Source organism: Pantherophis guttatus, chromosome 9 (genome assembly GCF_059756535.1).
Source record: "Pantherophis guttatus breed Tessera chromosome 9, ASM5975653v1, whole genome shotgun sequence".
NCBI lineage: Eukaryota > Metazoa > Chordata > Lepidosauria > Squamata > Colubridae > Pantherophis > Pantherophis guttatus.
The window spans coordinates 32,329,330-32,350,448 of record NC_142071.1 but is presented as its reverse complement, the minus strand read 5'-3'; the positions used below and the strand labels follow the sequence as shown (position 1 = coordinate 32,350,448).

At 52.1% G+C, this 21,119-nt stretch overlaps 2 protein-coding genes across 2 annotated transcripts; one reads left to right on the top strand and one right to left on the bottom strand.

The window, feature by feature from the left end:
- Positions 1-130: 130 nt before the first annotated feature.
- HYOU1 (hypoxia up-regulated 1) lies at positions 131-12,454 on the bottom strand. The gene is made up of 24 exons (XM_034425183.3): positions 11,872-12,454; positions 11,485-11,578; positions 11,303-11,381; positions 10,860-11,014; positions 10,482-10,558; positions 9,693-9,874; positions 9,030-9,145; positions 8,650-8,833; positions 8,341-8,475; positions 7,979-8,061; positions 7,541-7,673; positions 7,237-7,424; positions 6,797-6,935; positions 6,480-6,540; positions 6,270-6,352; positions 5,803-5,973; positions 5,267-5,460; positions 5,094-5,181; positions 4,778-4,900; positions 3,888-4,021; positions 3,371-3,455; positions 2,715-2,934; positions 2,451-2,534; positions 131-1,604 (listed from the first exon to the last, which is right to left on the bottom strand). Exons 1-24 carry the CDS (start codon positions 11,954-11,956, stop codon positions 1,546-1,548), a joined length of 2,952 nt encoding a protein of 983 aa, XP_034281074.2. The 5' UTR covers positions 11,957-12,454; the 3' UTR covers positions 131-1,545.
- Positions 12,345-20,680, top strand: VPS11 (VPS11 core subunit of CORVET and HOPS complexes). Its single transcript, XM_087875996.1, has 16 exons — positions 12,345-12,482; positions 12,583-12,729; positions 13,089-13,224; positions 13,590-13,753; positions 13,871-14,118; positions 14,688-14,889; positions 15,160-15,311; positions 15,855-16,041; positions 16,618-16,761; positions 16,948-17,136; positions 17,598-17,759; positions 17,850-17,989; positions 18,111-18,313; positions 19,349-19,520; positions 19,810-20,032; positions 20,121-20,680. Exons 1-16 carry the CDS (start codon positions 12,345-12,347, stop codon positions 20,283-20,285), a joined length of 2,772 nt encoding a protein of 923 aa, XP_087732122.1. The 3' UTR covers positions 20,286-20,680.
- The last annotated feature ends 439 nt before the right edge of the window (positions 20,681-21,119 follow it).

The window sequence follows — 21,119 nt, the reverse complement described above, 5'->3', positions numbered from 1 at the left end:
CATGCGCGACAGCAGCCAACCCGCCGAAAAGCCCTTTGTTGTCTCTCCCCCCCCCCCCCCCCAAAAAATCGAGGGCAGCTCGGCGGCGGCGAGACCGCCCCTCCCCCCCAAGACGACTCAGGCACCGGGCGGTGATTCCAGTTGCTTTATCGGGACTGACAGTAGAAAGCACGTTCTGCCCAAAACAGGCCCACAGAAACCCGTTGCGTCTCTTTAAGAAAATAAGCTCTGAAAAGGAAGCCGATTCCAAGACGCCCTTGGAAAGCTAGGAAGGTTGCGGCTGTTCCCGTCCGTCTCTCCCTCCCCCCCCTCTCTGCAGGCAGCCAAGAGGCCGGGAAGGAGCGAAGGAAGGCCTCCAGCGATGGCAGGCAGGCAGGCAGGCAGGCGGAAGAGGGGCAAGCTACGCACGGCCGGCTTTCAAGCTCTAGGAACCGGCCTAAAAAGGGGTGGGGGGAGAGAGGCGGAATTCCCCACAGCTACAGAATTAGACAAACTCAACATATAAACTTCTGAAGTAATTTTAGTCCAACAGTGCTTGCTCTGGGCCGAGCATCACTGACAAATACAGAATATTCATTTTCTGTTCCTACAAAGGAGATTCCTTGAGGGCAGAATACGAATAGAGGAACTGGATCTTGCTCTGCCTGTAAGGCTACAAAGTTTTTCATACTGTGAAAAAGCTTCATGTCTCGCCCTAGTAGCTCAAAGGCCGGCAGCAACAGAAGCAGCCAGCCTTGGGAGCCCACTTCCTATTCCCCTATATATTTCCCCAAAGCAAAAAATGCCTCGATAAGAATCATGGATTCAGGATTGTTAAAGTGGTTACCAGAAATCAGAGGGTAGAACGTTTAGGAGCAACAAACGGCCAGCCACCCTCTGACAGCACCCTTAGCTTTCATAACAGCAGCCGAGTTGCATGGAGGCCCCTTGAAAGGTACAGAATGAGGCCACAGTATTAACTGAACAGAAAGTAGACCAGAAGAGGATACGGATTCTCTCTCTTGCTTGTCAGCGCCAGCCTGGGTGCGGATGGCCTGCCTGCCGCCTGGCTGTTCTGTTTTATATTACCTCCTCAGGTACAACGGGGAACATTTAAGGTTTCTTTCAGACCGTTACTGCCTACCCGTTTATGTTTCATGGAGCTACGGAATAAAGACAGCGATAACAGCCGTTGGCAGAGAGTAAGATGACCAGGTTTTCCAGGCAAGGAGAGCCGCTGCAGGCCCTGCTTTCTGCATCGAAAGTCCTAGAGAAATCCAGGTAGATTTAATCCATTGCTGAAAAATGCTGATCCCAGGAAAAAGCTGGGTCAGACACCGCAAACATTTCCAAAGAGCTGAAAGTCGTCTTTAAAGAAAGGAGTTGATACAGCAGAAAATTTCCAAATGAGCAAGAACAAAATCCCCAAACAAAAAGGGGGAAAAATACAATTCTATTTTGTCATCAGTTTGTGCCATGTTCCACTAACCATGTCCATCATAAAAACAGTAAAATTAACTGTAAATAAATAGATGTTGATGATGCACACAGGGACTTGAGGAAGTGTTATAATTCATCATTACTTCTGGTCTCTTTTGTTTCTGCAGTCTTATCTGTTTGCGGGACTACATTAAAGACAAAAACAAACACAGTTAAATGTTCAGATGCAGAGATCAGGAAACAATCTCAGAAACATCCTGCTGGGCCTTTTGCTATCCCAGGACAGTCCCCACCGCCTCTGGCCAATCAAAGGGCTTGCTTGGGACTTGAGTGCCCAGATTGTGCCCAGCTCCTGCCAGGTGCTTGTGGAAAGTTCCAGCCCACTTAAGCAGCTTTGCATTATTCAACTAGCATTATTTTTCCATCATCTGCGTGAAATGTTAACCATGCTGGAAATGACACAGGTACTCTTCTGGTTACCATGGCCTTTGAGACCGACACTGCTGTTACTGAGCAAGGTGGCTGCAATGACCAGTTGTTATCCTAACTCCCTCCAAGACAAATGGGCCATTAACTGGGAAGTGGCAGGAGACCCAGGTCAGGAGCTTGGGGATCCGGGGGTGGTGGTGGCTGCAGGGAGGTCATGGGAAGTAGGGCCCAGCACTGCACGAAGCCAGGATGGCTGAGAAGAGGCTGTGGGTCAGTGCAAGCACAAGGAGGCTGGGAAAACTAACCAGAGCAATGGGTGGCCTTCCCTGCTGGCTTCCTCACTGATTTGGGGTTGTGGGAAGCCATCAAGAAAAGTTGCAAACGGCGATCATGTGGCCCTGGGGTGGTGCGATGGACAGATCTTCAAGGACATTTGCAACAGTAGATGAACAAGGTCAGTGAGCGAGGACTACAGGTAAATGCCACTGCTGTGCTGTAGCGCTTGTGGCTCTGGATGAATGTGGAAATCTGGTGGGTGGACTCCAGTGTGACCCAAGGAAAGGCTCCCTCCTCCTCCTCCCCCTTCATCGGGGTTCCCTTACCTCCATCTGGGTCCAACTCATTGTCCAGTGGTGGTTCCTCCTCCGTGGGGGGCTCTTTGGCTGGGCTGGCATCTTCCGGCCGATCTGCTCGTGGCAGAAAAAACACAGTTGTGGAGAGGAGAAACCTTTCTGCAGTGAAGGCAGCCCTCCCTCCATCACCCAACATGCACTCTAGCAAAGGGCACTCAGAGGGCTTCCGAAGGCTGCTCTGGCTCCAGTCCAGGAATCCGGAGGCAGGGAACACCTGCCAAAAGGCCTGCTCACCTTCCCGAGTCTCCTGCTTGGGAGGGGCGGTCTTGCCATTCTCCGGAGACCCGGTGGCGTTCTCCCTCTTCTTGGGCTTGGTGAACTTGGCCTTATTGAGAAGGTACTGCACCTCCCGATCCAAGCCTGCGATCTTCATCTCAATGTCTTTGGAAAGCAGAACGGGCTTGGCGGTGGGAGGCAGCTTGTTCTGCTCGGCCAGGGTCTCGTTCTTCCACACCTGGGAAAGAAAAGGCAACCGGCATTCGTCTCCTAGCTACTCATCGCTGGCCGCCTTCTGCCTAAGTAGCTACTTCCTCACATTGGGAATGCCACCGCTGGAGATCCTTCCAGTGCTCCTCCCGAGGGATGTTATAGCTGTCTTTTACAATTTCATACAGTAAAGGCCGATGGCAGCAGAATTCAGCAGGGCCACCTGAGGAATCAGACTGGCCACAAATCCTGGCTGTGCCATGTGCAGCAAGGTGACCTTGGGCAATTGATCTCCTGCCCCAAAGAAGGAACTTGGAGACAGGAAGACCACCAACACGTCCTGGAGCAGAAGCTGTCTGTGCTTTTTGGGATTAAGTGCGGCTCTCGAACGCAAGGCTGCCTGCTGCTGCATAGGCAGGCCTGGAATCCCCAACATTGTGGTCACCTCCTGCGGCTGCACTTACCTCCGTCTCATTGATAGCTTTCTGCAAAGTGCTCAGCTCGATCTCGGTGAATATCTGATCAGGCTCCGGGATCATTCGGGCCCCCCTGAAAGGAGCAGGAAAGGGGCTCAGCCTGCCTGAAGCAAAACTCATACGCAGGTGCCTGTCACAGGTGGCAGCTCCCGGTCTCAATTGCACCAGGGAGAGGGCAGCTGATCCTGAGATCTTATTTCAAGCCAGCAGGCTGGACAAGAACACACCATCTATTTTTGCTAATAAAACTGCAGTTCCATTTAAGTCAGCAATCAGAGGCCCCACAATTTTAAGTTTTCCCAGAAATCCCTTTTCTAGCTTCTATTCACAGAATCAAGGATGCCCCACAATTCATGAAACGCTATGGAAGGGGTAAAAAGCTGCAAGGTGCTGGCTATATGAGCTGGCTACATCTCAGGCACTCTGGACATGCTGCAGAAGCTGAAGATTCTCTCAAGGGTGTGGGGAGGTCTAGGGGCCCTGCCCTGCCCTGCCTTCTTCCTACCTGAGGAAAATGCTGGAGTGATTCAGCAGGCTCTCCAGGGCAGCCAGGCGGTCTGGCCACTTCCTTCTCTCCTCTACCCGGAAGAAGAGGCTCCGGCACAACCTCCTCAGCTCAGAAAGCTTCTCCTTCAGCTCCTGGGAATCACAACAGAGAGGAAATGGAGCCCAGCGCAAAGCCATCCTTTGACCGTTTCTGGTATGGCAGGAGCCGCCCACACAAGCCAGAGGGATCCACGCAGAAGCTAACCCAGCCCTTAGACCATGATTAATGGACCAGGTCTCAGCAAGCCCCACTGTCTATCATAATGTGAAGAAAACAAGAGTGCCAGGAGAGCTGGTCAGGTATGTGCCAATAAGAGTGGCCTCATGTACAGTTGCAAGAAAAAGTATGTGAACCCCTTGGGATTACGTGGAGTTTTGCATGAATTGGTCATAAAATGTGCTCTGAACTTCATCTAAGTCACAACAATAGAAAAACACAAGTCTGCTTAAAATAATACTACACAAACATTAGATGTTGCCATAGATGAAGTTCAGAGCACATTTTATGACCAATTCATGCAAAACTCCACGTAATCCCAAGGGGTTCACATACTTTTTCTTGCAACTGTATGAGGCTTTTTATGCCAACTGAGTGAAACACTGAAACATCAAGGTGGTGGTGCCAGGAAACAATCGGCCACGTGCCACGCCGCCGGTCTAACTGACCAACTCTATGCCGAGTGCTCCTCCTACGAGCTGCCCTGATGAGGGAAGGGGATCCCAAGCACCCCCACCCTGTCAGCTACCATTTGAAGGTACTGCCCCCACCAAAATGGCCAGTACGGGGGAAGTTGGGAACTGCCACATGTTGCCTGTGTCTTTCTCAGCTTCGCATTGGTGACGTCTAACCTTTGTTGGGGCTGTATAGCCCTCGTCTTCCATCCAGCTGGAAGCTTCACTCAGTTTCCTGGATATTTCCTCCCTTTCTTCTTCAGTTGCAACCAACTGGTACTCCTCCTGATAGAGCTTGTCCTGCAAAGCACGAGAGGGACTCACTTTTCTGAAGAAGAACCTCTCAGGACACCCGGGGGAACGGGCCTCTCAAGCAGCTGTCCTTATTTCCTCCTGGCTGGCCAAGGCATCTCTGCTTCTTGGCAGCGTCGAAGGAGATCAGTCAGGCTTGGCTGGGGTGGACAGGCTGTTCTGATCCATCCTCCACTCGTACCTGGGTCTCAAAAATGAAGGCCTCCAGGCTGTTGGCCGACTTCTCCCTCTCCTGCTTCTCCAGGTCCCTTTCGGTCAGCTCCTGCAACCTGAGGTTGGGAGAGATGAGAAGGGGGACAGGCCAGACCGCCCATTTCCCACAAGGCAAGGAGGGGCTGACCCCCCCCCACCTACTTCAGGCTGGAGGTTTGCAGCTCCTCCGGCAACAGGTCCAGCACGTCGTGCACGTCCAGCTCTACTGCAATCTCCTCCACCAGCCGCTGCTTCTTGGCCTTCCTCTCTTCCTCCACTGCCATGGCTGCCTTCTCGGCGGGACTTTTTACAGGGGGGTCCTCCCCCTTTCCAGCCTCTGCTTTCTCTGGGGCTTCCTAGATGGGAGCAACAAGGTTTCCAGCTGCTCACTTTTTCTTTTGCCAGAGGCGGGCAAAGGTCTACTCTGCCTCTGAGACTCAGTCCCACGAGCCCTGCTTCACTGGGTCACAAGGAGGATGTCACTTATGGGGGGTTCCTTGTGGGGCCAGTCGGGCCACAGAAGTGTCTGCAGTCTGAGAGCCAATGAAGATCGCTATCACCCATCAAGGGGAGGCAAGGATTTGAAGAAGCCCATTGTGCCACAGGTTGGGGAGACACCAGCGCCCTGTTCCACCTGGACACGATGCTCGTTCACCCCATAAAGGTTTCCCACCCCTCCCTGCCAGAAAGGGCCTCACCTTGGATCCTGCCTTTTCTCCAGCCTCCTCCTGCTGGCCCTCAGGGGCAGAAGCCTCTCCAGCAGCTTTCTCCTGAGACCTGGGCGGCTGCTTCTCTCCCTCCTCACTAGCAGGCCCAGCATGGTCCTTCTGATCGTCTCTCCCGAACTCGGCTTGAGCCTCTTCCTCCTCCTGGGGGCGGAAAACCACAAGGAGCCCTGAGAACACTTCTGCAAAGCCAGACAACTCAGCCAAGCCACGGGGGATGCAAGCCTAAACCACATAAAGCCCAGATTCCTGAAAGTCGCACGTTAGCCATATAGCCCGGGGGTGGGTTTCAAAACCCACCGCTACCAGTTTGCTTCTAGGCGTTCTCACGTGCAAAGCTTCTGCTAATCCAGGGTACCCTGAATCCCCCCCCCACACACACCCGCCTTGGTTGATACTAACTCCAGCCCAGCCTGCGTTAGGCTCCAGCCCTTACTCACATGAACAGCCTCCGTCACGTTCTCAAGAGCTTCTGGCCCAGGGCTGCCTCCTCCGAACAGGCTGGAGATGGTGTTTCCAAGTTCTGCCCAGAAGAAGAAACAAGCCTCAGGACGGCTTCTGACAAGGCCAAGCCTTGGCTGGAGCTCCTGCAGTCCCCTGGGCCAACCACCTGCGAAGCCCAGCGGTGGCTCCTAAACCAAAGGTCTTACTGGTGAGTGTGGATTCCTCCTCTGGTTTCTCCTCTACCATTGTCTCAAATACAGACTCCACCTGGAAGAGGGCAGGAAAAAAGGACCTGTGATGTGGGCTGGGGCTGGAGGCTCAGCAGCAGGTGTGGGCAACCTGTGGCCCTTGGCCTCTCAACCCCTCCCCAATCATGACTGCTGAATGCTGACCGGAAGGTTTCCTGTCACTTTGAAAGAAATAAACACACGGAAACTATGCTGAAAGCTTTCACAAAGTAGATCACAAAATGTAACCGCCACTTGTATGGCGCAACGTCAGGCCAAGGGCCCTCCTGACTTACCCGATCAAGGCTCAGCACGCCACTCTCATCCATATTGAAATGAGCCTTTATGCCTTTGGATTCATAATCCAGGTGCTTCTGGAAGCTCTCTCCCACACCGCGCAGCTTCACCTTTGTGAGGTTCAGGGACCCAAAAGCTCTGCAGCAGGAGGGGGATGGGTGAGCGGTGAGGCCCCTCCTCATTCTGCAGTTGGCTTCCAGCTCTGCCCCCGAGATGCCAAGCCCTAGGCAAGCCGGGCAAGGATCTTTTTCCTCAACTGCCGCCCACAGGTCCCAAAAGGAGGGGAAACACTACGTCGAGCCCAGGTGAAGGCAGCAGCTCTGAAAGCGAACCAGCTGCAGGCTGCTGCTTCCAGCCACGTCTTGGGCGTCCTCGTTCCCTGGGAGCTACGCAGGCCAAAGCGGCTGGACTCCCACAGCCGGCCCAGAAATGCCCTCACCGTAGGTCGCTCTCGCTCAGGAAGCCCATGTCGGCATAGTTGACCTGGAACTCGAAGTCGTCTGTGTAGCGGTTGAAGGTGATGACCTTGCGCTGAGGATACGGTGCCATGCGCTGGAAGAGGATGCGCCGGTTGTGCTTCAGACTCCTGGACTCGTCCCCCTCTTCGACTTCCCGGGTGAACTCGACCTGTGGGAGGGAAGGGGGGAAGAGGCGGCCTGCTTGCCCTCTTCGCCACTCTGGAAAGTGGCCCAGTTCATTCTCCAACGGCCAGCCCTTCCCCGCTTGCTTCTACCTCCCCTTACCTGGATCGGGTACACGGCTGCGTCACGGACAATGAAGGGCTTCACCTTGAAGGCTTTGCTCAGAGCAGCTGCCTGGTAGACGGCACCCATCGCAGCAGCCTCATCAGCATTGATGTTCTTCCCCAGCTCTTCCCTGGAGAAGATGGAGGTGTTGCCCTTCAGCTCCACCAGCGAAGTGGAGGACCAATTCTCTCCCCCCCTCCATTGTTAGCTGTGCCCCACTTTAGAGGAGATAATGCCTGGGTGGGGGTCCCTGCTCCTCAGCCAGCCGGAAAGAGCTGGCCTCAGTTTCCGTTCCTGCAAGACCAAGGTTCCCAGGCCAGCCAGGAGAAAGCATTGAGCTGGATGAGCCAGAATGGATGCCTTGGGCGAGGTGTGACTGGCTACGCTGAGCCATCTAAGGAGGCAGTGGGGAGGAGGCCAAGGAAGCAACCTTACTTGCCAACTACTTGTAACAGAAATTCCTGCACCTTCGGCACTCGGGTAGCCCCTCCGACGAGGATCACTTGGTCAATTTCATCCTGAGAGTGGGAGAAAGGGACAGAGCCTGTTCAGGAGCCAGGCTCAGCCTTGCTATCCGATGGTGAAATTCTGGGTGGTCAGCAGCAGAAGCACTTTTACTGTTATGTATTTCTAATTAAGGGTGGTGCGAACTCAGAACAAGAAATATTCCAGTTAACAAAATGATGTTTTCCAAGTAGAAGGAGCAGCTGCTGTGCAATCCTGCCCTGTTTCGTCAGCTAATAACTGGTGGAGCCCTGCGACTCCCAAAGGCTGCATCCCACCACTCCTGTACCTACCAGGCTCATCTCTGCGCTACTGAGGGCCTGCCGGACGGGTCCTGCTACTCGCTCGAACAAGTCAGAACACAGATTCTCAAACTCTTGTCGGGAAACCTTGGCCTTGAAATCAATGTCATCCAACAGACCCTCAATCTGGAAAGAAGAAGAGAGAACCTGAGAACCCCAAACTCACCACTTCAAATCCTCTAGCGGAAGAACTGGTGTGGGAGGCTCCCCTTCCTCTCAAAGCCACCACCAACTTTACTGAGCTGCCAATCTCAGGCCCCTTGTGCCCAGGTGCAGTCAAGAGCTCTGGGTGCCACCTGCCTGAGCCATGTGGTCCACATTAGCACTCAACACTGTTTTCACCCGATTGGCTTCCTTCAGCAGCTTGGCCATGGCACGTAGATTCTGCCGGACATCCTTGCCCGGATGCTGCTCATTGAAGAGCTTGGCCAGGTGGTCACGAAGGCGCAGCTCCATCTGCAGCCCTCCCAGCGTCCTATCAAAGCTGAGCAAAAAGAGCCAAGGGCAGAAGGACATTAGTGGGAGCTACTTGTCAATAAGTCTAACCCTGACTCCACTCCACCCTCCCACCCGAAGCTTGGCCTCTGTTCCCTTCCCTCAAACCTCTGACTCATTTGCACATCTCTTTCCTTCTGGCTTGCCAGAAAATGAGAGATCAGATTTCAAACAGAAACTCTTACCCAACACCCCTGATCTGCAGCTGAGGTTGGACCCCCGAGTCCTTGGTCTTCAGAGTTTGGTAGGTCACAATGGTGCAGACGGTACTGCCTGCCCCCATGTCGTAGAACATGATGTTCTGAAAAGAGAAAAACATTGCACTTCAAAAAGGCCCTGGAAGAGGCATTCAGAATGACTCCTCTAGGAAAAGGATGCCAGCAAGTCAGTGTGCGGCCTGCCCAGCCCGGCTTCTTCTCTACTGCCATGCTTGTCATGGAGATACTGCGGACAGGGCCTAGAAACCTCTACAGGCATCTATTTCTGAACTACCATTTTATGTGTGGCATTTCTACTTTGCTGGGCTCTTACAGTCTTTTTTCCTCTATAGGATCGTGGAAGCTGTGGACCCTCAGTTTACAAAAAGAAGCAGGCTGTCCACAAAGCTAGAAAAGGCAGAAGGAAAGAGAAGAGGATAACAACCAGCAGCAAGGTGGGATGTACTTAATTCGTGACAATGGGTGTACGGAGAGAAGGACCGGGTTGGGAACAAACCACCCTGGGAAAAAATCTCCTTCTGTGGTTGCTAAGAGCCAGCACTGTCCTGATGGCACATAATCAATAGGCAAAAGCTTCATCTTGAGATTGTTGTCTCTGAATACTGCACCATCCAGTTTCCCCCAACCCACCTGAGCTGTGGCATTGATGTCTTTCCTCCGGAAGACGCCGTAGTTCAACGCCACGGCAGTGTTATCGTTGATGAGCTGCAGAACCTTGAGATCGGCCATTTTGGCCGCATGCATAACGGCTCTCCTCTCTGCTTGGTTGAAGTATGCAGGGACAGTGATTACTGCATCTTTGACTGGTTGCTCTGAAGGAGCAGCGAAAGCAGCTCGTTAGTTCACAGTTCACATACCTTTTAACTTCTTGTTGTTTCCTTCACTTGCGGGCAATATGTAACTTTCAAAATGGATCATCTCATTTTATTTCAGCAAAATACTATTTAGCTAACACGTTATTGCTAAAAACAACTCAAACATCAACAACAATAAAACAAAGATCTAAAATTATGCAATGCTTGCAGCATTTTTGATAAGTTGCTGCCAAAAGCTTGCCATAAAGTTAAAATAATGTTAAAACTGATTGCACCCTCCAAGTGTCTTCCCCAAGAACCAAAAATTAAAAATAAGGAAAGTAAGGACACCCTCCCCCCCATTTCTAAAAGCTTGAACATTGCAAAGGGATGCGATTGATCCTGAAAATGCTTGTCTCCTCTTCCTAATATTTCAGGGAAGAAAGCCCGGTAAGCAAACTATTATTGCATCCTAACTAATCTCATTGCTCTGTACTGCTAGATGGGGCTAATAGAAAAAAACTTAACTTAACCACCCGGAGAATCACTTCCCCAGCCTTTCGCCCACATCCATTTCCAAAAGTAAATTCTCATGCTTCAATGTATACACAAAAGCAATTCCAACCTGCAAAATCCTCAGCCAGTGTCCGAGAATAATTCAGGACCATACCCAGCATCTCTTCTGGAGAATATTGCAACTTGCTGCAAAAAATAAGAACAATCAAGTCCCCTTAAAGATGCTTGTAGAAATATGTTTTGCAAGGAACTAGATTCTATCCATATAACAACTGCAAATGGTTCAAATCCCATTCCTTGAATAATGATAGGCAGGTGCCTACCTCCCACCACAGTTATTCAAACAAGCACTTGGGACATCTGACCAATGCCCAGAAGGAAAAAGGTAAAATAAAACGCAGGACTCATTTCCAGGAGGTACAAAACTCTCCGAGTCAACTTGGTCACTGTGCCTGAGCAGTGCGAGAGACTGTCTGTGGATACTCACTCTGAGAGCCTAAAGACGACCGTCTCCCTCCTTGCATCTTTCTCCAGCTGATGCTCTGGGAACCGTGACTGGTACCGAGCCACTTGGGGGTTGTCAAAATGTTTGCCCAGAAGGTCTTGGAAATAGCGGAATGTGACCTTTGGAGTTTTAATAGCCTGTAAAATGAAAGTGCCACAACAGACAATGCTCAGTGGCAGCAATGCTTTTTCCTCACAATAAAGCTCAAATGGAGCCATTTCAAAATACCAAACCTCTCTCTGCATTTTGCAGCGTGAATCCAAAAGAACCTGCGAGCTGCTTAATGGCCGGAGCGGGTGGAACAAAATAAGAAGAGGCAAGGCAGAAGGGACACAAAATCAGTTCAAGAGTGAGTGAGAAGTCTTTAGAGCTGCCTGAGAGCGAAAGAGAGCAGGAGACCCAGGAAAGCGGGTCTGAGGGCTTACCATTCCTGCTGCGCTGTCACCAAAGAGCCGCTCGGTCTCCTTCAGCGCCACGGCTAGTGGGGTTTTCCTGCGAGACTCCCTAGAGCAAGCAAGGCAGACAAGTCAGTCCCACGAACAAAGCCGCCTCCCCAGAACTGAGGCCGAGGCCGTAACCTCGGAGGAGGAAGGGCTTCCCGGCTCACTTGTTTAAGACGATTTCCATCGGCACGCCGGGCTTGACCAGCGCCACCTTCATGGACTCGCTGCCCAGGTCCACCGACATCACAGCCAGGGAATCTGCAGCACAAAAGCCTGGCTCGGCTTCAGCTCTTCCACCAGGAGCGCCGGGGCCTCGATTTGGCCTCGGCCCCACGGAGGGCGCCCCAAATCTTAGCCCAGGCCAAGCCCGGGCCCAGCTCAGCTGCTTAGCGAGGTGGAAGGTCGCCTGGCTAGAGACGCCCCCTCCCCTCCCCTCCCCTCCCCTGCTCCCTCAGCCTCCCGGAGCCCCGGGGCACTGAGCGGCCCGCGACGGTTGGGCCCGCTGCTTGAGGCCGAGGGCGGGCGGGCGGGCCTGCGGCGGAGGCGCTCACCGGAGAGCGGGGGCAGGCAAGCCAGCGCCACCAGCGCCAGGCGGCCGAGGAGCGGCAGGCAGGGCCTCCGGGGCGCGGGAGCCATCCGGACGAAGCGCGGCGGCTCGGCTTCCTCTGCGGGCGGCGGGGCGCGCGGGGCGGCGGCGTGGAGCGAGCGGCTTCCCGTGCGATGTCGGCGGCCGGCGCGGCGTGTCTCCCTCGGCCGAGCTGCTCCTTCCGCGGCGGCAGCGACGCGCCTCCAGGCAGACGCGGCGGGCGCTCATTGGAGCGGCCACCCGCCGCGCGCCGCCATTGGTCCACGTCCCCGGCGTCGCGCTTCTCCGGCGCCCGCCCCCGCCGGAGGAGCATCCGGGGGCGTGGCCGCGGCGAACTTCAGTCCCCAAGAGTCCCCGCGGCGGGGCGGCGGGCCTGCGGAAGTGCCCGTCCGTCACCCGGCCGCCGCGGAGCCCCGCCCCCTCCGGTCCCCCGCCAAGATGGCCGCCTATCTGCAGTGGCGGCGCTTCGCTTTCTTCGACCGGGAGCCGCTGACGGACTGCGGCGGGACCCCGGTGCTGCTCCCTCCGGGCATCGTGGTCTGCGACTCGGGCAGGGGCAGCCTGGTCTTCGGGGATATCCTTCCGTGGCCGCGTCGCGCGGGGCGGGCGGGGGCGGCGCGGGAGGCGGGCGGCGCCGGGCGCCCTTCCGTGGAGGCCCCTTAACCGCAGCCCACATTGGGAAGGGCAGATCTGGTTCCTGCCGCGCTCCCTGGAGCTGAGCAGCTTCCAGGCCTACAAGCTGCGGGTGACGCACCTCTTCCAGCTGAAGCAGCACAGCATCCTGGTGTCGGTGGGCGAGGAGGAGGAAGGGCTGAATCCCCTGGTGAGCCGGAGCTGGAGGGAGAAGCTGAAACCTGCTTTTCTGCCCCTTTCACTGAAGATCTCTGCGCTCGTCCAGAGATTTCCTTTTGAAATCCTCAGGCGGTTGATTTGGCACGAAGGTGTTCCTCCTCTAAAATCCTCTGGGCGCTTATCTGTTGCCCTAACAGAAGCAAGGCCTATTGTCCTGTCTCCAGACAGAGTGATAAGACCAGTCAGTATAAAACAAGGATACAGTTAAAAGGAGGTAGTATAAATGCAAAATATGCAAGCCAAGAAACCTCATGCAAAACTTACCAGTGCAAACATGTCTATATTGGGGCAAGATAGTTTCCCTAACGATCTCTTTGTGATTATTTGTAGGTCAAAGTCTGGAATTTAGAGAAACGTGAGGGTGGGACACCTCAGTGCACCAGGATTTTCCCTGCAATACCAGGCAACAAACTCACGCTGGTATCCTGTCTCACCGTCCATGAAAATCTCAACTTCATGGCTATTGGTAACTAGAGTTGCTATCGTGTATTCCAAACATTAATTGGAAAGTGAACTTGGAAGAGAAACACTTGGGGAGGCGGTCTGTCAAAGTATTTTTATACCCTTTTTGTTAAAACCTGATGTAGGTTACAATTGAAAGTTGTACGTGGGGGCTCTGAAGAATATCCCTAAACGTCAGCTGCTGCGAAATGCAGCAGTGTGGGCTACCTTGGTTACCAGTTTGTTTCTGGATCTAATTCCAGGTGCTGGTGTTGAGTTTAAAGAGCTACATAGCATGGAATAGGTCACCTGAGGGCTCCGTTCAGCTTAGAAGAAGAAGTAGTGGAGAATGTTTCTGAGCTCTGGATCTTGTTTCCCTCTTTCTCGTAGGCTTTGTGGATGGGAGTGTGGTGCTTATCAAGGGGGACATTACAAGGGATCGGCATAGTAAAACTCAAGTCCTACAGGAAGGAGGCCACCCAGTTACTGGGCTTGTATTTCGCCAGTCAAGCAAAACAACTCATCTGTTTGTGGCTACCACTGAGAAAATCCAGGTAGGCTGTTGGTCTTTGGGGCAGTGAGGAAGTGGCAGAACTCGGGTTTGACCCATTCTTTGCCTGATTGGATTTCTGTCGTCACTACTACCCTTTTCCTCTTCTTTGGCTTTGCAGTGTTACACGCTCTCAGTGAAGGATTGTCCACTGCTGGAACTGGACATGCGTGGCTGTGGACTGCGCTGCTCCACTCTTAGTGATCCCTCCCAGGACCTCCAGTTTATAGTGGCAGGAGATGAATGTGTATATCTGTACCAGCCAGATGAGCGCGGGCCTTGCTTTGCCTTTGAGGGTCAAAAGCTGATTGTCCACTGGTATCGAGGCTATCTGATTATCGTGTCGAAGGACTGGAAAGTATCTCCCAAGTAAGTTTGTTTTATTGCTGGGATGGGGCTTTGGACACATAGATGAAACACCTCTAAATACAGGTGTGTTTCTGAACATTCCTAATTCTTGTCCTTCATTTCTCCACATGTAGCCAAACAGTTTCAGCTTTGCTTTCCAGATTGTATTGAAATGTATCTTCATTTTCTGAGAGTTGTAAATAAGTGATGGAGAATATAATTGCCATTAGGTACCTTAAAGTACATGACTGATTTTGGAAAGACTCAGTTTTCAGTAAAATTTAAGGTATCAAAGTTTATGAAATTATTTGATAGTTTTGTCTACACTTAAAAGTGTAGACCAGCCCATTGTCTCTGCTGAATGTATCACTCCCTTTTTCAAATAGTACAGCCCCTTGTTGGTGTTACTGTTTGAAAGTGTGCAGGCAAGTGGCCTATGGCTGAGCCTGCAGCTAGAGCTGCTGTGAACACTTCCTTTATTGAGGGCACAAAAACGAGCTCACAGTCTCTGCATTTTAGGGTGTTTCTGGTTGAACAGCTTAAATGTAACGTGTAAGCTTGTCTTTCGCTCTTCCCCTTCTCTGCTCCAGATCTGAGTTTACTGGGGGAGATTCACAAAACTCTGACAAGCAGATCCTGAATATTTATGACCTGGGCAACAAGTTCATTGCTTACAGCTCTGTCTTTGATGATGTGGTGGATGTCCTGGCAGAGTGGGGATGCCTGTATGTGTTGACGAGGGATAGGAAACTCCATGTGCTGCAGGAGAAGGATACGCAGACCAAACTGGAGGCAAGAGATCATTTGCTTTTTCTGGAGCTCACTGGGGCAGAGATAGAGGAGCTCTTGGGCAAATAGCTGCACCACATGCCCTGATCTGGTCCTCGGGGGCCCAGGTGCTTTAAGGCCTGCCCATTGCAGAATTCTTTCCACACCAACATCCTCACAAGGCTCTGAGGAGGCGGATGGACTTGACAGTCTAAATGCAAAGCGCTGGAGAGAGCAGCTTTGGCTAGAACCTCTGCTTGGAACCTTTCTTGAACCACAGCTTCCTTTTAACAGATGCTCTTCAAGAAGAACCTTTTTGAAATGGCCATCAACCTGGCTAAAAGTCACCACCTGGACAGTGATGGGTTGTCTGAGATCTTTCGCCAATACGGGGATCACCTGTACAACAAGGGCAACCATGATGGTGCTATTCAGCAATACCTCCGGTGGGTAACATTAAAGACTTAGGTGCAGATTTCGCCTCCCTCTCTCATGGGGCTCGGCATCGGTGACGAGGCTTCTCCCCTGGGCTCCTAAAGCTGGGCTGGCATCTTCTTGCATGCTTCTCTTGCTGTCATGTTAAGAGAAGGGTTCACAAGGTGGCAAGTGTGTCCAAATGGGGGCTGTAAATGAGTGAGCATCAAAGTCTCGAGATAAGTCGGAATGAGAGCCGGATGGGTCCTGGCTAGTGAGAGGATTCTTCCTCCTCAAATAAATGGAAGGACTGCCTAGGATGTAAACAAATCGTGGGAGTTTGGAGACCTATGGCCTGCATCAACTCAGGGTGGGAGTCTCTTTAGCAGGGTGTTCTTGAGGGAGGATTTGTGCTGATGAAGCCTTCCGTTCAGGCCTGCTTCATTCCCTCCCTCTGCTCCCCAAACTGGCCTTTGCTTGCTTCCACTGCAGTGGCGCCAGTGGTTGCAGCTGCTCACTTGTTTGTGACCTACATCGTTTAATCCCAGCAACTGGGACTTGCGTTCTTTTCTTAGCACTATTGGGAAACTGGAGCCTTCTTATGTCATCCGTAAGTTCCTGGACGCTCAGCGGATACACAACCTGACCGCCTACTTGCAGATGCTCCACTTGCAATCGCTGGCCAATGCAGACCACACCACCCTGCTGCTGAACTGCTATACCAAGCTGAAGGACATCTCCAAGCTGGAGGAGTTCATCAAGGTGATGGGGCAAAAGAACCTCCATGCTTTTCCTTCTAGACACCAAATGGCCCTTCTCTATGAATGGCTTCCATGGATGGGAGTCCCTGACTTTTACGGGTGTCTCTTCTGGCAGGGAAGCTTATGCTTATCAGTTTCAGGTAGACTGGTTGGGTTGATGTTCTTTACTTGTAGTCTTCTGAAAAATTTAGTCTGTCTTCTCTGCCCAAGTTGCCAGATGTGCTAGAGTTTTCCTGGTGCAAATGCAGAAAACCTTGTGAAATGAGATGCATCCTCCCTCTGGTGGGCATGTCACTTCAGTCCTGGAATTAGGAAACTTTGGAAAACTTGCCTTTGCAAGGGAAGAAACAGCAGCTATTTTCTCCTCCCTTCAGCTGATGGGATGACTAAAGTAGAGTTCTCTTTAGGGATTGGCTCTTTCTGGGTTTAACTTTGAAGAGAGTGAGCAACGAAGGTCTTCCTCCTCCTTTGCAGTCTATTTGGCTCCAGACATTTGGGCATAAGGGGGTGTGGAAGGCTTAGCTGGCTCAGTCTGGAGTTTCCAGGGTTGACTCGATTCTCTTTGTCCCTTCTGTAGACCAGTGAGAGCGAGGTGCACTTTGACGTGGAGACAGCTATCAAGGTACTTCGCCAGGCAGGCTGCTATTCACATGCTGTGTACCTGGCTGAGAAGCACAAGCACCACGAGTGGTACCTGAAGATTCAGCTAGAAGATATCAAGGTGAGGCCTGCCTGGTTGCTTCTGGACTTCTCGTTTGGCAGCCAAGGATGTTAGATGCTAGGAAGGAGGGGAACTGATGAACGTAAGCCTGTTCTGAAATTGACTCAACCTGGAGAAGCATTACCATCAGCATAAGAAAAACCATAGGTAAATCTTTTCTCATCGCCTGCTTCCTTGGTCTTGCAGAACTTCCAGGAGGCTCTGTGTTATATCGGCAAGCTTCCCTTCGAGCAGGCTGAGAGTAACATGAAGCGCTACGGCAAGATCCTCATGCATCACATCCCCAATGAAACCACTGAACTGCTGAAGATACTCTGCACGGACTATCAACCAATGAAAGAGCAAGAGGGTTCTGGCCTGCTGGTGGAGCGGAGGGTATGGGCTGAGGCCTGGGGGAGGGAGAAGTGGTAGGCTGAAGTGGGATTTGGGGCACAATACCAGTTGCCTGAGGGATGGGGCTGATGTGCCTTGAGCCCAATATCATGAAAGGTTTTAAAATAACATGAAACTAAGAGGTGCTAATTTGTGTATAGCTCCCGAGAAGGTTAAAGGTCTTGACCAAGTGGGAAGGGGCAGGCAGGGCACAAAAATCTCGGGCTTCCTGTGAAAATCTCAAGAGTCGTCTTTGTGGTGTTGCCCATTAGAGCAATTCTATTCTCCCTCCTCTAGTTTCATTGCAATGCTTCCTGTGGCTCCCACTGTACCCGGTGGATGCTCCTTTTGGGGAAATTTTGGTGTTCTGGGAGGCAGATGGCTCTGCTTGAGGGTCTAGGAAAAAGTTTGCTATCTGGCTTTCACTCCCTTCTGCTCCCCCTCCCAACTGTTTCATGATACAGGCAAATCCTGATGAATTCATTCCCATCTTTGCTAACAACCCCCGGGAGCTGAAGGCTTTCTTAGAACACATGTCTGAGGTTCAGCCGGACTCTAAGCAGGGTGTATATGACACCCTATTGGAGCTCCGTCTCCAGAACTGGGCCCACGAACAAGATCCGCAGGTATGTTCTAGGAGATTGTCCAGTGTATGTGGTCATGGGAGGCCCTGGAGTCTGCCTGATGTCCAAGAATGTCCTCTTGGGTCTTCCCAGATCAAAGAGAAGCTGCACAATGAAACCATTCTTTTGCTGAAGAGTGGAAAGTTCCAGGATGTCTTTGACAAGGCCTTGGTCTTGTGCCAGATGCATAACTTCAAGGATGGGATCCTTTACCTCTACGAGCAGCACAAACTGTGAGTGCAGATGAGCGAGTCCTTTGTTACTTGGGAAGGGGAAAGAAGGCCGGCCAGTTTCAAACCCTCCGGCTCTTCACCAACTCTTGTCCGCCCCCCTCTGTTTCTCTTCCCTCTCCAGTTTCCAGCAGATCATGCATTACCACATGCAGAACGGGCAGTACCGGCAGGTGGTGGAGGTTTGCGAGCTGTACGGGGAACAAGAGGCCTGTCTTTGGGAACAAGCGCTTGGCTACTTCGCCCACAAGGAGGAGGACTGCAAGGAGTACATGGCGGCTGTGCTCGCACGCATCGAAACCAAAAATCTCATGCCGCCTTTGCTGGGTGAGCCAGACTCTGCCTTTGGGGTCAGGGTACCGACAGCAGGCGGTGAGCTGAACCCCAGCATCTTCTTTCCCGAGCCAGAGAAGATGCAGCTTAGCCTTGCCCATCCTGGGTGCGGGGATTTTATGGAAGTTGGTGATGGGGAGCAGTTTTCTGCTCTGCAGATATTAAGGGCTCACAATACAGACTGATTATAGATGTGGGTGGAAAATGAGCAATTAACCCTACTGACAAAAGTTACTAAGTTTTGACTTGTCTTCATCTAGGAGGTCTCTCACACCTGGGCAACCCTGGCCTTGTACAGCAGCCCCTGCTCACTTGCTTCTTCCATGCTGGGTGTGCACTTGAGGGAGAAGTTCAAAACCTATGCCCCACTGCCAGCCTGGGAATGGGGGTGGGAAAATATCTTGTTGGATTTTAAAATAGTAAAAGGCTATTGTACTAATTTAATCCATTAGATAAACAGTACTTTTTTCCAAAAGGTGGGAACCCCTCTCCTTATGCACAGACAGAGACTTGAGAAAATGATAAACTGGGAATGCGCCCAATCCAGTTCTCATGATATTTTTTGGGGGGGGGGTTATTTGCTGTTTTTTATGTTATTTTTGTTACTTCTAAACTGATTTTGACAATACAGGAAGAGCTAAGTTTATTTTTGGATGGGTTGCTGAAATGGCTGAGATGTAGTCTGGCAGCAACACACACAATAGCAATAGTACTTAGACTTATATATCACCCCGTAGCGTTTTACAGCACTCTGGGTGGTTTACAATGTCAGCATTATTTACATATTGCCCCCAACAATCTGGGTCCCCATTTTATTGGCCTTGGAAGGATGGAAGGCTGAGTCAACCTTGAGCCTGTCAGGGTCACACTCCAGACTGTGGGCAGAGTTTGCCTGCAATGCTACGCTTTTATCCACTGTCCCACCAGGACTCCTACAATTCCCCTGCTGCACTTTTTGAAGAAGCAGTACAGGATTGCTGCTGCGCCCTCCCCTGTCCTCTCCTGTCCTGATGAGTGTCTCTTTTCTAGTTGTTCAAACTTTGGCTCACAATTCCACGGCCACCCTGTCCGTCATTAAGGATTATCTCATCAGCAAACTGCAGAGACAAAGTTGCCAGATAGAGCAGGATGAACAAAAGATCCAGAAATACCGGGAGGAGACCAAGCGCATCCGCCACGATATTGAAGAACTGAAAACAAGGTAGCTATAGAACCTGCTGCGAAATCTGCCCCAGAGTCAGCAGATTCCATCCTGGATTCCATCCATTGCCCTGTTCTGCAGATAATGTGGTGTAGAAATGGAAGTGCTTAATCTCTTGGAAAAAGTTGACCAGAAATCCCACCGTTTCCTTGGAAGGCTGCTGCTTTTGACTTCCCTCCACTGGGTGGGAGTGCAGGCAGTGTCCTCATCTAGGGCTTAGAGGTGAAATGGGGCTGGAGCAGCAGGTTCCAAGGGGGCGCCCCAGGTTTGATGACCTTTTTTCCTCTAGTCCCAAAATATTCCAGAAGACAAAGTGCAGCATCTGCACCAGTGCTCTGGAGCTGCCCTCGGTGCACTTCCTGTGCGGCCATTCCTTCCATCAGCACTGCTTTGAGAGCTACTCGGAGAGTGGGTCGGAGTGCCCCACATGCCTTCCTGAAAACCGGAAAGTCATGGACATGATCCGTGCCCAAGAGCAGAAACGAGACCTGCATGACCAGTTCCAACACCAGGTGAGTTCTTGGGTGGGCTCTGGTGCTTCTAAACAGGCTCAAATGTTTTAGTCCCTGCCAAACATCCTTTTCTTTTGGCCTCTGGCAGCTGAAATATTCCAACGACAGCTTCTCTGTGGTTGCCGATTATTTTGGCCGTGGTGTTTTCAACAAACTCACCCTCATCACAGACCTTCCTCCGAGCAAATCGGCTGCAGCACTTGATGCAAGCTTGCAACGGGACCTGCTTGTCAAGACAAAGAGGAGCACCTAGAAGTCCTTTCATCCAGATGTGTTCACTTTGTGGAGCTGGGAACTGGCAAAGACAGAGTCCCGTTCAGCACAAACGCCCTGCCAGACAGAGGCGGGCGGGGAAGAAATGTGACTCGGTTGGAGGGACATTAAGCCCACTTGCTTGCCTCGGCTCCTGGATCTTTGCTCCTCCCCAGGACGGGAACCAGGCAGGGCCAGGGCGGGGAGGGGCATGTGACCTTCTCTGGAAAAAACAGTCCGGCTGGGGCTTTGGCTCCAGGCCCTGTCTGGCTCTCAGGAGGGGCCTGAGCAGAACCTCTAGCCAGGCCTGCCAGAGCCACAACGGCAGCCTCAACCACCGCCTCAGAGAGTAAGAACTGGTGTGTCTGCATGACTGACTAAAGGGCGTTGCTTGCACCTGCCTCTGGGCCTTCTTTCACGTGGGCAGGGTGAGGTGAGGGTCCCGGGGCTGGAGGCTTGGCAACTATAGGGCAGCTCGGGGGTGGCGGCCGGGGAAATCTCACTGGGGCAAAGATGTGCTTTCCCGGTGACCGCACATGTGCTCATGTTCAGCTTATAGTCAGTCACTCACACAGTCACAGCCCTGGAAAATTGCCACACTCCAATTGCTTGACCAAACAGTGAGGCACAAACAGCTCTGTAGAATACATGGAGACCCAGTTAATTTAAAATAACAGCAAACTTTACTGATTACAAAGTATATCTCTTTGGGTACACACAAACACACACACGCTTCAGGACCCATTTTATCCCCCAAAGTCCTTGCTTTGTGGGTGGGGCTCAGGAAGGGGCTTTCCATGTGCTCTGGCCCAACTTCCTTTGTCTGATTTAGGTG

Excerpts from the sequence above, each read along its gene's own strand:
- HYOU1 (XM_034425183.3), bottom strand. The coding sequence starts at position 11,956 with ATGGCTCCCGCGCCCCGGAGGCCCTGCCTGCCGCTCCTCGGCCGCCTG. Across the intron at positions 8,476-8,649 it reads ATGTGGACCACATGGCTCAG|ATTGAGGGTCTGTTGGATGA; the intron begins GCAGGTGGCACC and ends TCTTCTTTCCAG. Across the intron at positions 5,182-5,266 it reads CTGCAAACCTCCAGCCTGAA|GTTGCAGGAGCTGACCGAAA; the intron begins GTAGGTGGGGGG and ends TCCCAACCTCAG.
- VPS11 (XM_087875996.1), top strand. The coding sequence starts at position 12,345 with ATGGCCGCCTATCTGCAGTGGCGGCGCTTCGCTTTCTTCGACCGGGAG. Across the intron at positions 17,990-18,110 it reads CTCTACGAGCAGCACAAACT|TTTCCAGCAGATCATGCATT; the intron begins GTGAGTGCAGAT and ends TTCCCTCTCCAG. Across the intron at positions 20,033-20,120 it reads ATGACCAGTTCCAACACCAG|CTGAAATATTCCAACGACAG; the intron begins GTGAGTTCTTGG and ends GGCCTCTGGCAG.